The 15,534-nt window shown below is 50.7% G+C and overlaps 4 protein-coding genes across 4 annotated transcripts; 2 read left to right on the top strand and 2 right to left on the bottom strand.

Moving 5' to 3' along the window:
• The first annotated feature begins 258 nt into the window (after nt 1-258).
• Nucleotides 259-3,103, top strand: LOC112875469 (purple acid phosphatase 17-like). The gene is made up of 7 exons (XM_025939334.1): nt 259-477; nt 1,481-1,637; nt 1,746-1,853; nt 1,962-2,089; nt 2,186-2,314; nt 2,383-2,450; nt 2,563-3,103. The coding sequence occupies exons 1-7, from the start codon at nt 286-288 to the stop codon at nt 2,795-2,797; spliced, it is 1,017 nt and encodes a 338-aa protein (XP_025795119.1). The 5' UTR covers nt 259-285; the 3' UTR covers nt 2,798-3,103.
• A 1,988-nt stretch (nt 3,104-5,091) lies between these two features.
• LOC112873364 (predicted GPI-anchored protein 58) lies at nt 5,092-7,804 on the bottom strand. Its single transcript, XM_025936334.1, has 3 exons — nt 7,763-7,804; nt 6,430-6,870; nt 5,092-5,137 (listed from the first exon to the last, which is right to left on the bottom strand). Exons 1-3 carry the CDS (start codon nt 7,802-7,804, stop codon nt 5,117-5,119), a joined length of 504 nt encoding a protein of 167 aa, XP_025792119.1. The 3' UTR covers nt 5,092-5,116.
• Nucleotides 7,805-8,332: 528 nt separating this feature from the next.
• Nucleotides 8,333-10,277, top strand: LOC112874621 (purple acid phosphatase 4-like). The gene is made up of 7 exons (XM_025938053.1): nt 8,333-8,557; nt 8,972-9,128; nt 9,209-9,316; nt 9,425-9,552; nt 9,649-9,777; nt 9,860-9,927; nt 10,011-10,277. The coding sequence occupies exons 1-7, from the start codon at nt 8,366-8,368 to the stop codon at nt 10,249-10,251; spliced, it is 1,023 nt and encodes a 340-aa protein (XP_025793838.1). The 5' UTR covers nt 8,333-8,365; the 3' UTR covers nt 10,252-10,277.
• A 568-nt stretch (nt 10,278-10,845) lies between these two features.
• On the bottom strand, nt 10,846-14,949 carry LOC112874620. Its single transcript, XM_025938052.1, has 9 exons — nt 14,910-14,949; nt 14,346-14,610; nt 14,026-14,228; nt 13,472-13,544; nt 13,121-13,216; nt 12,947-12,997; nt 12,298-12,669; nt 11,636-11,959; nt 10,846-11,065 (listed from the first exon to the last, which is right to left on the bottom strand). Exons 1-9 carry the CDS (start codon nt 14,921-14,923, stop codon nt 11,048-11,050), a joined length of 1,416 nt encoding a protein of 471 aa, XP_025793837.1. The 5' UTR covers nt 14,924-14,949; the 3' UTR covers nt 10,846-11,047.
• Nucleotides 14,950-15,534: the final 585 nt, after the last annotated feature.

Here is a 15,534-nt window from a genome sequence, read left to right as displayed (position 1 = left end):
CTCCACGGCGCCGATGATGCAACGCGAATGCGATCGAGTCCCAAACTGAACACGTCAACGGCGCCGATAATGCAACGGGAACTCGATCAAGTCGCAGCCTAAACGCGTCGACTCAACGGCGCCGCGCGGGGCCCGCTGGACGGAGCGCGCCGCCGTCTGCCTGCCTCTGTGTCTGTGCTGGCGGCCTGGCGGTATATATCATCCGCCGGCGCGCCGGGCCCCCTCTCGTCTCAGCTTCCGGGTCGTCGTGCTTCGAGCGAGCGGCCTATCGAGCCCCCGGGGTACATGGCGAACGCCCGCGCTGGCATGGCCGCGGCGCTGGCGCTCCTGGCCGCGGCCGCGCTCTGCTGCGGCACGGCGGCGGCCGCGCTGCCCCGGCTGGAGCACCCGGCCAGGAACGACGGCACGCTCAGCCTGCTCGTCGTCGGCGACTGGGGGCGCGGGGGCACGCACAACCAGTCACTGGTCGCGGAGCAGGTAAGAGGCATTTTCACCTGCTTTATTTGTTCATGGCTTCCTGCCATGCATCTAGCTTGATCCCATTGTTGACTGTTCACTGTTCATATCATACCAGTTTCTTTGTTCATCCATAGAAAGAAACAAAAAAGATTGTAGTTAGCGTCAAGCCTAAGGTCGCTGCTGTTCATCACAGTAGTAGTTAGTAGAACCTTTAGTTTGCTGCTGTGCGCGCGGATGATGGTTGATTGGATTTGCGAGCGGAGGATCTGCCTCGCGTCTCCTACTTCGGTAGTTCCGATCGCCAGATGCGGCGGATTCAGCTTTGTTTAGTCGTACAAGTATTTATGCTTATAAAATTTGAAAAGGTCATCGGTGTTTACGGGTGCGCATCCCGAGACTGCTCCTAACTTGGTCTTCTGCGTGCGCCGTAACGGATGATGGATCAGACCTGCCAGGAACGAAGCAAAAATTTGTTAAGAACCACATGCCTCACCATTGGCATCAAATCTCATGCATTTTCTTGTCATCATTGGCACCAACTGGCAATGAAACCAAGTCTAACTTCTTCTTCTTCTTTTTGTGATAATAAAAAACGAGTCATACTTGATTGGCCAATTTGGTGAGAAATATTTTTCTTTTCTTTTGCATACTCGAAGGTATTCATTATTGATAACATTAGTACTTTGTTGACCGTAAACAATAATAGTCCCTGCAATGAAGAGGGAGAGTTGAAATTTTAGACATTTGCATAATTTTAACAAACAACTTTCACCTTTAATTTCTATCATGGTAACATACATGCTTAAATTTATTAGCCTACAAATATTACGATATTATTTTTGCGATGAATATACACAAATCATTTTACTATATCACATCCAAATATTTAAAGATGCCTGATTGTTTGTTTTTCAATAAAAAACTGAAATTTTGATCGTCACAATGCAAGTTAACCACGTACACTCCAAATATCGTTTGGTTCTTGAGAGTGGAGAAAATACTAATCAATCTTTTCATGTAGATGGGAAGGGTTGGCGAGAAGCTCGGCATCGACTTTGTTATATCCACCGGGGACAATTTCTACGACAACGGCCTGAAGGGCGTACATGACCAAGCATTTGAAGAATCGTTCACTGACATCTACACAGCACAAAGCTTACAGAAGCCATGGTACCTAGGTGATTAATCTTCCTTGTTCGTCCACTATTTGCGTTTGTTATTACCATTTTGGCATGAAGGGTGATGAAATTTGTGTGAACTGAGACTGCCTCATATTTTTTTTTCAGTTCTGGGAAATCACGATTACAGGGGCGATGCGCTGGCACAGCTTAGCCCTGTCTTGCGAAAGATCGATAGCAGATTCATTTGCATGAGATCCTTCATTGTTAACGCAGGTACGGAAAAAAGTAATTCATTTGAACCTAGAGAGGATCACAAATTTGCCAAAACTTTAGGCAGGTAAACGAGACTGCATGTTTGACGTTGTTCCTGATCTTTGTCAGAAATTGTGGATTTCTTCTTCGTTGACACCACTCCATTCCAAAAGAAGTACTGGACTCACCCTGGCAAACATCACTATGACTGGAGAGGAGTGGCACCTCGAGGAAAATACATAGCCAATTTGCTGAAGGTGTGCGCATTTGGAACGAAATCGTCATCAATGCTTGATGGGCTACCTTCTTTTTGCAAGCAAAATTGTTTTGAACTTTTTTGTTCTGCAATGCAGGACTTGGATGAGGCTATGCAGAAATCAACTGCAATGTGGAAGATTGTTGTTGGGCATCACACCATGAGGAGTGTCAGTGACCATGGGGACACCAAGGAGCTTCTAAAACTACTGCTTCCTGTCCTCAAGGTAATTCAGAAACTAGTTTCAAAAGGCTCATGGAAACAATCTTTTGACGAAAATTTCCATCCATTCAGGAAAACGGCGCCGACTTCTACATCAACGGGCATGATCACTGCCTCGAGCACATTAGCAGCAGAGACAGGTTTAGCATCATTTCAGCTGAAGTTCCCCATAAGTATTTTTGGGAGTAGAACCTGCATGGCAACATGATCATCAGGCTTTAACCCTTGCGGACCTTGCTCCCGCCGTTGCAGTCCGATCCAGTACTTCACGAGCGGCGGCGGTTCGAAAGCATGGAGAGGAGTGTTCCAGCCAAACAAGGACAAGCTCCGGTTCTTCTACGACGGGCAAGGGTTCATGTCCCTCCAGCTGAACCAGGAGCAGGCTCAGTTCACCTTTTACGATGTCTCCGGGAACAGCCTGTACCAGTGGAGCTCGCGCAAGACGGGCCATTCCCAGCCCTCCACCTATCTCGATGACGAAGAATGAAACCGTTGCGGACCGGATCAGTCGGAGGATTAGGCTGGTCAAGCTATCGATTTTTACAAAAATGCGATGTGAAATTGGGGAGATCCGGACCTTGCAAAAGGTGAGCAGGATGGAGGGAAGGGCGTCCGGTTTCAGTCATTCTCGATGTGGTGGTAGTAGGTGTTGTCGATGCTTCCCCTCTGCGTTGTCCAACGCCTGTGTAACTTTGTAAGCTTGTGCCGGCCTTGCGAGACTTTCTTGCTCCTCATGAGTTGGCAAGCGATTTGCTTTACATTTGCCTCCAGCAAGTCAGTCAGACCACGGTTAGCATTGCAAGCAAAAAAATAACTTTTTCTCCAAAAGCAAGAGAAAACTTCACGTAAAATACGACGCTGGCACTATCCAAAACTGCAGATTGTTCGTCGACGGCGAAACTCCTTTCTGTGTGTCTGTCTGTCTCATTTTTGGGGGGGAAAGATAATGCGATATCATCATTCGTTAGCACCATCTTGCATGCACATCTCGGCCCACAAGACTAAAAAACGAAATAATGTGCACATGCGAACGAGGCCAAATCGAGGCGATATGAGATATCCTGCCAGTTCACGTCCGTCGCCAGTTCTCACCTGTCCGGGCTGTGAGCTCTGGTCCGGCCAAGAAAACGCCGCCGGGATCCAACCACGAGGCCCCGTCTCGTCTCGTCGCCCCATGGAGCGCCAGGGTCCCATCGCTGGGCATCGACCGGCCGGAGATACGTACTGAAATGAACCGGATTCCCGTATCGAGGAATCCGACTCCCTGTATCGTCGTGATAGTACCTGGATCAAGCGCTATCACATACAGAACTCATTTCAGGCATAATATCACAGTCATACTCATTAAAAGGTCAATCACGGGTTTAATTATTACATAAATCCAGAGGATCTGTAGTACGGAATTTATTACAAGCCTTTCGGCTAAATCGAACAAACAGTAAGCGCATAGCGGTAGCTAGGTCTTCGGCCGTCCTCCATCTTCGGGTTCCACCTCCACAGGCGACTTGAGCGTAGCTCGGGCCTCAGTCGTACCATCCGTCGTCGTTGGGGTCGAATTCCGGGTCGGATCCTGCATCGTACCAGGCTATCCCCAAGGATTGGGATAGGTTCACGTCACCATCCGTATGTAAGCTTTATGTGGTCTATACTATGGGAATAACAGAGTTCAAGGGTAAAGCTGGAGGTTTCCCTATGCATGCAATAATATATATATATATATATAAATACACATCTCCTTCCATTCCCGACTCGGGCCCTTCCGGCATTCCGGACTCCCGGTCACACACACCTTCCACACCACCAAGTCGATGCGAGGACTCCCTCTCCTCGCATCTCAACTGCCCCCTGGCAGGACAATAATTTAGAGGGAGGTAGAGATCATGAGTATCACTAACTAATAAGAGCAACAGAAGAGTAGGGATGTCCATAACCGAGGACGCGGCTATACGTATAGTTTTCACCCTGCAGGGGTTGTACACCTGGTCCCACTCGAATCGACACTAGCCGGAGATCAGCCGACTAGTATACGAAACACCGGTCTACGAAACGGAAATAGGAGCCACGGCACCATCCGGCTTTCCCGGGTCTTGGGCGCATCCTCCCGCGAGAGGTCGCCCCGGGACTGTGAAGCCTCCCATGCGTCTCGGGGAACGTGAGGTCAGCACCTCCTTCCCCTGCACCGATACTCGATCCTCCTACCGGCTTGGTACCGCGCTTGCTAAGTCCGGACCGGGCCCACCCTCATAATGGGTAAGTGGTGTGCACGCTTACAAAGTCCCACAAGTCATGGTTACTCTCACCCGGTCCTTATCTGCCGGAGCGGGCATCTTCGTCACACGCGTATCCACCACGGTGGTCCGCAACTGCACCCTTAACGGGTGCCCCAAACACCTCAACACGTAAACAAAACTGTACCCGCCACAGGTACTCCGTAGGGTGTGCCAAGATACACACCCCAAGCCCTCGATCCATGATCGAGTTAGGTCGCCCACTCCCGGCTAAGCCCTAGTCACCAACTCCTGATAGGAACCTCTCCACACACGCCAAGACTATCCGTCCATATCCCACACATACACTTTCAAGGATTTACAAGGCATATCATATAATAAACATTTCAAAATGGGTTAACAAGGAGTATGGATCGTAAAGAGGCCATGCAGATTTATCTCGATATATATATATATATACACATACAGCAATAGCATATCTACAAGCAAATGCCTAATAGGAGTTCAATTCGTAGATGGGCGTGAACCTGGCGTCTCCGCGAAGTCCTCCTGAGCCTCCGGGTAGTCCTGGTCGTCGGTCAGCTCCTCGCGGACGGGTCCTATTCGTAAATACGAGTAAGAGTAGGGTCCAAAGTGCAAAAGTGCACAAAAAGGTTGCAAATAAGATCCAAATCACCACAATACCTATTCTAACAGGTGGTTCATGATTTTAGAAGAATTATGAAACTGGTTTCATAATTTTCGGAGGTCCGGATAATTTATTATAAATTTTCTAAGGAAAAACCTATTTCTGAAATTAATAAAAGATTTTCAGAAATGAGGGCCTGAAAACAGGGACACGTGGTAGCACCAGGGTATGCCACGTGGCATGCTGACGTCAGCATGACGTCAGCAGAGGGGGTCCGGGAAGATGACGTCAGCAGTGGGCCCTGCTGACGTCAGCGTTGACCGGTCAACGTTGACCGGTCAACGGTCAACGGTCAAGGGTCGGTCAGCGGTCGTCGGGCCCCACTGGTCAGCCTCAGCACGAGGCTGGCAGGTGGGCCCCTTGGGTCGGGCCGGAAAAGAAAAGACAAAGAAAGGGTCCGGTTTGGTTCTTGGGCCAAAAGAGGTGATGGGCCGGCTCGAAGCCCATCGGCTCGGCTTAGGTTCACAGGGGCAGCTCGGCCTGCGGCTCAGCAGGCCGGCTCGGGCGAACGGGCTGGCTACGCGTGAAAGAGTGGCTCGGCTGGATCCTCCCGTGGGCCGGCTCCTTCTCCTTCCTGGGCTGGGCCCTCTCTCTCTCCTTCTTCTCCTCTGGCTGGGCTGCGCTTCGCCTTCTCCACCTCGCGGCCCGGTGGCTTCTGTCTCCGTCTTCTCTGACAGGGCGGCCCCACTTGTCGGCCTCCGCGGGATCCCGTGTGGCGGGGCTCGGGTCCGGTGTGGCAGACGCGTGTGCGTGTGTGCGTGTGTGCGTGTGAGAGAGCGCCCGAAAGGTGCTCGGGGATATGCCGCAAAGGCTTGGCCGCGACGCGAACGCGACGTCGCGGTCGCGTCGCGGGGGTGATCGCGCACGGCGTGGCCGTGGCGTGGGCGTGGCTAGGCTGGACGTGGCTCGGCCTTGCGGTGTGGGTGCGCACGCACGCGCGCGGAGCCTGGCTGCCCAGGGCCGCGGCGTGGCCGTGCCGTGCGCGGAGCACCGGCGACCCGGGTCCGCGACGCGGCGCGGCGGCGAGTGGCGACGGCGGTAGCGGGACAGAGGGCGGCGCGTCGGGCTCCTGCAAGAAAGGACGGCACAGCGGCCGGAGGGGTGTGGGGAGTCCTACGGCCGGCTACGGATGGTTCATCGGCGGCGCATGGCCCACGCCGGCAGCAAGGAAGAAAGGAAAGGGGCGGCGGCAGCAGTGCTCACCGGCGGGGCTGAGGGAGATGGCGCTCGGTGCGGTGGCGGGTTGGAGCCGGTGGGTCGAGGCCGTGCAGGGAGATCCGCGGCGTTGGGGTCGTCGTACGGGGCGCCGGCCTGGTGAAGCTCCGGGGCGTCGGCCTTCTCCTCCTTGCGCAGCTCCGGCTCCTCCTCCTCCTCCTCTTCGTGTGGCGGCGGCGGAAGGGAGGCTGGGGCTTCTAGGGTTTGGGGCGAAGCGGCCTCGGACTTATAGGGAGCGCTAGGGTTCGGGAGCGGCTGCGGCCGGGGTTCTCGACGGCCGGGCCGGGACGCGTGGCGGCACCGCTGCGGCTGTGGCACGGGGCTAGGGTTAGGGTTCGCGGGTTGGTGGCTGACACGGGGGCGCGACGGTTTCGCTCCCGTGTCGCGAAGCGGAGACAGGCGGGGCGCGGCGCAGGCTGGTGACGCGAGCTAGCAGAGCCGCGGCGGAAGGGAAAAAGGGGCGATGCGGTTGGGGAAAGCAGGGCGCGGCGGTTTCGCTTGTCTGTCGGGGAGCGGGGCGAGCGGCGACGCGAGGCGGGGCGAAGCGCGCGGGGGCGAGCGGCGGCGGCAGAGCGGGCGGAGCGGCGAGGCGGGGCGCTGCGGCGGTCGGAGCAGGGCGACGGGGCGGAGCAGAGCGGAACCTTCTGGTCGCTGCGAGAGAAGGAAGGAGGGGAATGGCTGATGAGTGGGTCCCGTGCGTCGGCCGGTCAAGGGGAGCAGGCGAAGTGTCGCGCGGGCTGGGGCGACGGGGAGCTAGGCTGCGGTGGCTCGTGGGCTGGGCCGGTTTAGGCGTCTCGCGGGGGAGAAGGGAAAGGGCGCGCGAGCGGGTGAGGCCGACTGGGCTTGCTTGGGCTGTGGGCCAAAGGGGTGTTAGAGGTATTAGAGTTTGAGTTTTAATTTGAGTGGCCCATTCAAATTCAAACTCCACACAATTGGTGCACACAAAATTGAAAGCCAAACAAGAAAATCCAACAATCAATTATAACAAGGAGATTGCAATTAAATTCAAAAGGACTTCAAATATTCACACTAGCATCTAATAGTCCTTAATTTCAATTAAATTTACTAAGAGTTCGAGGGAGAGAGAAATTAACCTTATATTATGTTCTAACTAGGGCACAACACGATTTTTTTTTTTTTGAAATTCAGGATTTTTGCACTAAGATAACATTCCGGAAAATCCGGGATGTTACACGTGCACCCTGCCCTATCCTGCCTGCTACAATCAGCACATGGTTTGTCCACATTTTCAGTGGAGCAAAACACGGCAGCAAATCCAATCAAATCAAAGCGCCCGAATGATTGGGCTTTCGAGCGGAACCCTTGGATCGTAGCAGCCACTGCCAAAAATGCCAAGCTGCATGCAGTGAGCCTAGCTAGCTCTCTACCAGCAAATTGGTGGTCAGAACGAATCCAAGTCATCGGCTATCGCCGCGCCCATCACTCCACTTGGCTGCGTAGCTCACCCACTCCTCTGATCGCTCCAATAATGCGAGCACAGCCCACGGATCGCGTCATCATTGCCGACTCTCATTTCGGACGGCATCATCGCTCGCTGGGCGTGGATGACACGAAAGCAGAACGATCTGGACGCCTCCGAGCCACAAGCAATCGTCGGAAAGAAGGAATGGTTGGCAGGCGTGTGGGGGGCCTTGTTACGTTGTCAGTTTCTCGCCCGTTCACGCGCCCCCATTGGACGGACAGGGACAGCAGGAGCCTCCGCCAGTCGCCACCCCCTCTCCGCCTCGCATCCCTTCCCGCGCCGCGCCGCCAATGCTGGCAAGACACCCAACCTGACTGACCTGGCAGTGGTGAGTGGTGACTTGCCGTCGCGCCCAACTGCTGCTGTTATATATTGGCAGTCGGTGCCCCCGACCCGGTCGTGGCACCTCGTTTTTCAGTTCGCTTCGAGTGGCGGGGGCCGATGGCGAAGGGCAGCGACGCCATGGCCGCCGCCGCGGCCCTCACCCTGCTGGCCGCGGCCCTGTGCGCGCCGGCCGCCGCGGAGCTGACCCGGATGGAGCACCCGGCCAAGAACGACGGGTCGCTCAGCCTGCTCGTCGTCGGCGACTGGGGCCGCAAGGGCACGTACAACCAATCTAGGGTCGCCGAGCAGGTACGCCACATTCGAGTAATCGATCGAGAAGAACATGCAACTCTTTTACGATTCTGAGCAGTAGTAATCCTATCTCTAGATAGGATCGGATTGGATTGTAATCTTGGTGGTCAAGGTCATACTGTTCATCGAAGTAGGGGATCTATCGGACGATCCTGATCAAAGTACTCTATCAGGGTAACCGCCGATTGGCCGGCTGCTCTGATTGGGTGGAGGAGGAATGAGAATAGTGCAAGTCTCCATCACCGGTTGCCACTCCAGTTTTCTTTACTCAAAGAAAAAGTCGTGGATGCCCCAATGGCCGGCGCAGCGCATGCTCCGATCTACTTTCTTTTTAAGGAGCCAGCTGTTGTGCACTCAATAAAAGTTACCGCCAGTAGTACTCCATGATGAGTTGAGTGGTTTGCAATGTAGATGGGGAAGGTTGGGGAGCTGCTCGACATCGACTTCGTCATATCCACCGGCGACAACTTCTACGAGAACGGCCTGACGGGCACAGATGACGAGGCGTTCGAGCAATCCTTCACCAACATCTACACGGCGAAGAGCTTGCAGAAGCCGTGGTACCTCGGTAAGCTTTTGTTTTCGCTTTTGCTTTCCATCACTCATCTTGCTCGTGGGAATCAATCATGTTTCATTTTTCCTTTTCAGTTCTGGGAAATCATGACTACAGGGGTGATGTGCTTGCACAGCTGAGTCCAGTCCTGCAAAAGATCGACAACCGATTCATTTGCATGAGGTCGTTTATTGTTAACGCAGGTACAGAGTCGTATTTTTTTTCTGAAACAATGAACAAACAAGGTGTGAAAACTGTGATGAAAAAAAAGAAGGGACTAACTGCTAACATATCATTCTTTTTTTTACCAGAAATTGTGGATTTCTTCTTTGTTGACACCACTCCGTTTCAACTCAAGTACTGGACTCACCCTAAAGATGATCATTATGACTGGAGAGGAGTGGCGCCTCGAGAAAAATACTTAGCCAATTTGCTGAAGGTGCATATCCTGAATGAGCTCATCAATGATAAACAGGCCATCATGATGCTTCAAAGCAAAATTATTTCAAACCTCTTTCGTTGTGTGGGTGGACAGGATCTGGACGAGGCCATGAAGAAATCAACAGCAACGTGGAGGGTTGCCGTGGGCCATCATACCATGAGGAGTGTCAGTGATCATGGTGACACCAAGGAGCTTCTGCAGCTACTTCTTCCAGTCCTCCAGGTTACTTAGAACTATACCTATTATTAGCTTCAGAAGCTCTATGGAAAGGAATCTCTCGATGACAGTTTCATACCCTTTGCAGGCCAACGGCGTGGACTTCTACATCAACGGACACGACCACTGCCTGGAACATATTAGCAGCAAAAACAGGTTAGCATCGATTTGTTGGTACATACTCATCTTTAGCAGTAACTCATGACCAAATGCTAACGCTCAAGTTTCTGTTGTTCCAGCCCAATCCAATACTTCACGAGCGGAGGCGGTTCGAAAGCATGGAGAGGAGTGTTCCAGCCCAACGAAGACAACCTTGAGTTCTTCTATGATGGGCAAGGGTTCATGTCCCTCCAGCTCGATCACAACCAAGCTGAGTTCACCTTCTATGATGTCAATGGGAATGTGCTGTACCAATATACGCGGTCGAGCCTGAGGAAAACAGGCCACCTCCAGCCCTCCGGCTATGCCACCGAGGAATGAGGCAGATGCAGATCACCAACGGAGAATAGAGATCGGTTCAGGAATCCCACATCTGCGTGAAATTTGAATGTGATATTGTGGTAAGTAACGGAAGTGGTCTACAGAGGAGATGTACTGGCTCTTAACTACTCTGAAGTATGGTATGTGGTTCATCTATCCACAGAGAAGGAATATTTAGGTTTATGTTGTGGCTTCAATGCTACTTTCAACATTTGTCACTGCCTTTGAGATTATAATTGGCTCGTGCCATCATCTTCAAAGGTGAGCGTCCTACGCACACCCAACCTTTCCCTTTGAGATGGCAGCATTGCGCCCCACTACGGCATTCCATTGGCTGGCACAAAAGCAAGACGGCTTTGACGTTTCCAAACGCTACAAGCAAAAGCAATCAGAAATGAGGCCGGACCGGACCGGATGGACGTGGGGGCCACCCCGCTCACGCACGCCGCGCCCGTTTGCCCATTGCCACTGGGCAGGCAGCCTCGCCGCCCCCAGACCTCTCCCTGGGTTCCCTTCCCTTCCTTCCCTCCCCTGCTGCCTGACTGCCAAGACACCTGACCGAGGAGTGACTCGCATGGAGAGGATTCTTCCAGCCAAATCAAGATAGCCTCGAGTTCTTTTATGATGGGCAAGGGTTCATGTCCCTCCAGCTACACCAGGACCAAGCTGACTTCATCTTTTATGATGTTGATGGGAATATACTGTACCAGTATTCCCAGTGGAGCTTGAGAAAAGCATACCTCCCGTCCAGCTATATCGTTGAAGCATGAGGCAGATCCAAATCACGATTGGAGAACTAGATTGGTTCAGCTCTCTGTGTAAAATTTGAACAAGACATTGTAGTAAGTGGCATATGTGGTCTAGAAAGGAAAAACATGCTAGTATTTAACGGGGCGTGTTGTTCAACTGCAAAGAAACATGTTGTGGCCGCGAACTTCCTACTACAGTAGGAGCAGAGATGTAATGTGAATGTGCAAGCCTGCAAGGTCCATTTGTTTCTGGCATATCAGCTGCTGGGAACTACTTATGCTTATAAGTTATATAGGACTGGACTGTAGAATATTTTCTACAGAACCCACAAATTAAGAACCATGTGCTCTCTTGTGTTTCTATGAGCGAGCAAGACAGAGGTGCATGGTAGTTTTGGCAGCTGATATTATTTCCAGGAATAGGCAGCCAAATGACCTGCCAATGCTTCAGGTCATAGGGAAGTTCTTCCAAGTAAATTTGGGCCATCATCCATGCTAACTCCAATTTTGTTCTCAAATTAAAAAAGGGGGTCTACACTAAGCATGAAATTTATACAACAGAACAATTTCAAGACTAAACTTCTTTTATGTAAAAGAAAGCATAAGTCCAGATCACTGCTTAATTTCTTACATACCTGTAACTCAGAGGAATCAACGACGAAAATGGATTCATTGGACAACCAGAATGGCAAAAATGTCAACAACTGTTTCTTTAAATCTTCTGAATAATTTTCCCACATAGCAACACCTAATGCAAAATCATTCCACTTGAAAGCAATCTCTGCAGTGTTAACTGATCCAAATATGGTTTGTGCAAGTGTGTGATTGCATGGTAATGGTAGTTCTGTTCCTCTTGAGTGATGTATTATAACTGGATAGCGGACTGTTCTTGAACCAACGGCACTTTGTTCCCTCCTTGCTGCCAGCTCAGGTGCTTTCCAGTAGTAGAATTGCACCACCTATTTAAGAGATAAGACAGACAGATCTAATTGATGACAGAACAGAACGGAAATTAGACCATTTGAAATACTTTAAAACAATACCATTCGGTCTACATGGTTTTAAAAAGGATTGATTTATTTGGAATAATCTTATTCTCCAAGACAACCAGAGACATGTGAACATGTCACTTGTCATGGCATTATTGTGCATCTATGGTTACACCTCATTCCGAGAATAACATTAAAATAAGTGTATCCTAAACTTGCAGCATAGAGTTGGTCAATGTCTGATAGATTGATATGAATTGATACTGCTCGACAGCAGACTTTGAAGCCACTCAAAAAATTAAGGATACCTGAAGAGCATGCAGGCTGTTAGAAAATATTTTATCAAAGACATCATCTCCCCTCCCGAGCCGCAGTTGCTTCCCAAGCAACTCTACTGGGTCATCTTCTGTTGGCAGCACAGATGTACTGTATTCTCCACTGCTTGAGTGAAAACTAAATCCAAGGACATGCACTCTAGCACATCGTATGTCAAAGCCAGATTGATCACAGGGAAACCAATACATGTTATCAGAGGCTGGCATAGGAATATAAAACTTTTGCTTAGTTGGTTCACAGCTCAATGATGTCTGAGAGAGAAAAGTAAGGAGTTTTGGATCCTCATTATAAGCACGGTCTCTAGTGAACCAAAGAGTCAGGGTGAGTCTTTCCCCTTCAGTCACCTGTAAGGCAAAACTCGCTGTAATTTGTTGGTAAACATGAAAGGGCATGCAAAAAACTTCAAAAAGATCAGAAAAAAATAGTTGATAACAACATGGTTGCCAAGAATTGAGTTTTAACCAAAAAAAAGTACAAGGAAAAAAGCTTCAATAATTATAGATAATGAAATGCTGTAAGTTCACAATTGACAGTAGCTCATGAAAGAGTTGATATGCATCCATGTATACACTAAAAACAAAAAAAAGAAATATTTAAATAATGCAGACAACAAAAATGTACCTCGGTTACACAATGGACATTACGGTTATCAGCAGTGTAGATGACAACATCCTGGAAAAAAGAACTCATAAAACTTTACAAACTACCCAATGACAATTTACCAGTAAACAAATATGTGTCCTTCATAAGAAAAGTATTCTGCACAGGGATCAAAGTAAAAGTAGATTTGCTTACACCGGCAACTGGAACAATAGAGGAAGGATCACCATCCTGAAATTGCAGAATTCCACCCTTATAGTCCTCTCCATGATTGTTCAAGTAGCAAACTGCCTTTGAAATAAGACAAGAAAGAGCAAGTGATAGACAAGGTGAAACACTGACACACAAAGTAAACCAGACGGAAGTCTGAAGCATTGTGAAGAAGATCCAGACGACACAGACATTAATCGCTTTAGCAGAGTGTGCCATGATTATCGATAGGAACAGATTCAACATATAACAGGAAAAGGCCCACGCTGAACTGACGGAACTCCAAAGAGAAAAAAGATTGGTCCTTTGCGTTAAAAAAAAATTTTTGGTGCTTACTGTGAATGCCCTTTGCCTAAGATAAGGCTTATTATCATCACTGTGCCATCCAATAGAAGCTCCCTTACACCAACTGCATAGCAAAAAGACAGGGTTTCAATATCAGGAACATATAGTGCCAGCTACATGTACCCTTAATATGGTGAAACTATAGCATATATCTTATGCCATGCACGTGCAAACTATGCAATCTCATTAAAAATTAACCATCATGCGTTGAAAAATTTATCACAATAAGGCTCAAATGAATCAACGTAGCATCAAATCATTGTTGGCGCTGCCCAATGCCGCATACAATTCAGAACATATAAGACTATAAATCAACAGTGGTATTTCCACTTCATGATAGTAGGGACTTGGTACCGCCTGGATCACAGTCCACACATTTTCAGTGAACAGCAACGCCAATTTTGACCTAACTATGATAGCTGCAAATAAGCACCCAAATTTACATCGCTCAAGATCTTTCATCCCTATTAACTCAAATGCTGATGCTAAACTGATTGAACCAAGTAGGTAGTAAGAGACATGCACGTTACGCGAGAGTTGAGCACCTGATGAGCCCGGTGAACTCGATGAAGACATCGAAGAGGCAGTCGAAGAAGGACTCCACGGCGTCGCGGAGGCGCTCGCGGACGGGCACGAACGGGAGCAGGAGGTGGCCGCAGCCGGTGGCTGCCAGGTGCGGCAGCGACGTCGACACCACCGACGGGCGGTACCCGGCGGCGCCGCAGCTCCGGTGCACGAACTCCAGCTCCTGCCGCACGCACGCACGCACAGCGTCGGTCAAAACGACGGAGACCGAGCCGTGCAGCTAAGGTTTAGGGTTCTGAGAAGCTTTAGAGGAAGAGGGAGTTGGGGAGGAGGCAAGTACCTTGCAGGTCTCGCGGGAGAGCAAACCGCGGAGGAGAACGCGGGGGTGGTCCCCGGCGGCCGGCGGCGGCGAGGCGGTTGTGCTGGCCATGGCGGGGGGCGCGAGTGGACTTCGGAGGCCGACAGGTAGGACCCCCTGGGGAGGAGGGGATGACCAAGGCTGTTGCTGTCGGTTTGAGCTCGCTGATACTGGTGGAGTCAGAAGAGAAAGTAGAAGAAAAGGAAAGGGCCGAAGGGGGCAATATCTTGGGCCGTTATTCGGCCCAGTTAGGAGTGTGCTGGGTAACGAGGCTCCGCATTCATCAGAAAAAAAAAACATGAACTGGACCGGACCTGAATCTTCCAGAAGAAGAGGAATTGAGCATTTCCGTCGCAGCCCATGCTGGCTCTTGGCCTTGCTGGTCCAAGGCTAGGAAATGCACTAGAGCCGGCATGAGCTGAGGCATGGCAAGGGCCAAGGCCCAAGGGTCACCGCTCGGCACTCACCAGCCTCCACTCGGCACTCTAGCCCTCTTCGCTTAACTGTTGCCTGTGTCGGACGAGGACGACAGCTGTGTTGTGCCCACTGCACAGAGTCATGATTTTTCACTATTCATTACTCGTTCGGTTTCTCTGCTTAATCTTTCGCCCTTCCCGGCGTCAACTTGTCATCATGCCGTTGCAACACATAGAGTTAAAAATTGCGGTAAAAAGCTTGCAGAAAGGGAAATCGTTTGAATATGTGACTCCACGTCGCGTTCCATCCGCGTGCGTGTATCGCGGTCGTTCTCCTCGCAGCAATTCTCTCTAGAAAAACGTTTCCATCGAACGTGTGCAAGGCTGCAAAGCCTGCAAACTGCCAAAGCACATGTTTTTTTTAAATTCGATCCGTACCAGTAACAGCAGTGACGTTACTACTGGATTAGTAAAACCTTGGAACCCGTCCACGGCACCTGGCCAGTCCCCCGCACCTGTTGCACGGCGGTAATGGCAATGGCAGCCACTTAACTGACTTTGGTGGCCGCACCACAAAAAAGTTTGACTTGGATCGACCCCCGTCCCGTTCCACGCCTGTTGCCGACCGAACACAGAAAAGGTTCCCGCCCCGTTCCGTGCACTTTCAACAAACGAGGAAACAAGATTGCTCCGCAAGCAACCCCACGCCGCGCTTTCCCGTCCCGCCGCAACGTGCCAACCCATCGCATCGGCCA

Source organism: Panicum hallii, chromosome 9, assembly GCF_002211085.1.
Source record: "Panicum hallii strain FIL2 chromosome 9, PHallii_v3.1, whole genome shotgun sequence".
Taxonomy (NCBI): domain Eukaryota; kingdom Viridiplantae; phylum Streptophyta; class Magnoliopsida; order Poales; family Poaceae; genus Panicum; species Panicum hallii.
The sequence above is the reverse complement of the archived record's forward strand: the minus strand, read 5'-3'. Positions and strand labels throughout refer to the sequence as shown.

Coding starts and splice junctions, on each gene's coding strand:
- LOC112874620 (XM_025938052.1), bottom strand. Junction 13,545..14,025: donor GAGTTCACCGGGCTCATCAG/GTGCTCAACTCT, acceptor TTTGCTATGCAG/TTGGTGTAAGGGAGCTTCTA. Junction 12,998..13,120: donor CTATTGTTCCAGTTGCCGGT/GTAAGCAAATCT, acceptor TCTTTTTTCCAG/GATGTTGTCATCTACACTGC.
- LOC112873364 (XM_025936334.1), bottom strand. CDS start 7,804: ATGCAGCTTGGCATTTTTGGCAGTGGCTGCTACGATCCAAGG. Junction 6,871..7,762: donor GTGGCTGCTACGATCCAAGG/GTTCCGCTCGAA, acceptor CGGCTCTGCTAG/CTCGCGTCACCAGCCTGCGC. Junction 5,138..6,429: donor CATCTCCCTCAGCCCCGCCG/GTGAGCACTGCT, acceptor ATTTACGAATAG/GACCCGTCCGCGAGGAGCTG.
- LOC112875469 (XM_025939334.1), top strand. CDS start 286: ATGGCGAACGCCCGCGCTGGCATGGCCGCGGCGCTGGCGCTCCTGGCC. Junction 1,638..1,745: donor ACAGAAGCCATGGTACCTAG/GTGATTAATCTT, acceptor TTTTTTTTTCAG/TTCTGGGAAATCACGATTAC. Junction 2,315..2,382: donor TACTGCTTCCTGTCCTCAAG/GTAATTCAGAAA, acceptor CCATCCATTCAG/GAAAACGGCGCCGACTTCTA.
- LOC112874621 (XM_025938053.1), top strand. CDS start 8,366: ATGGCGAAGGGCAGCGACGCCATGGCCGCCGCCGCGGCCCTCACCCTG. Junction 8,558..8,971: donor AATCTAGGGTCGCCGAGCAG/GTACGCCACATT, acceptor TTTGCAATGTAG/ATGGGGAAGGTTGGGGAGCT. Junction 9,129..9,208: donor GCAGAAGCCGTGGTACCTCG/GTAAGCTTTTGT, acceptor TTTCCTTTTCAG/TTCTGGGAAATCATGACTAC.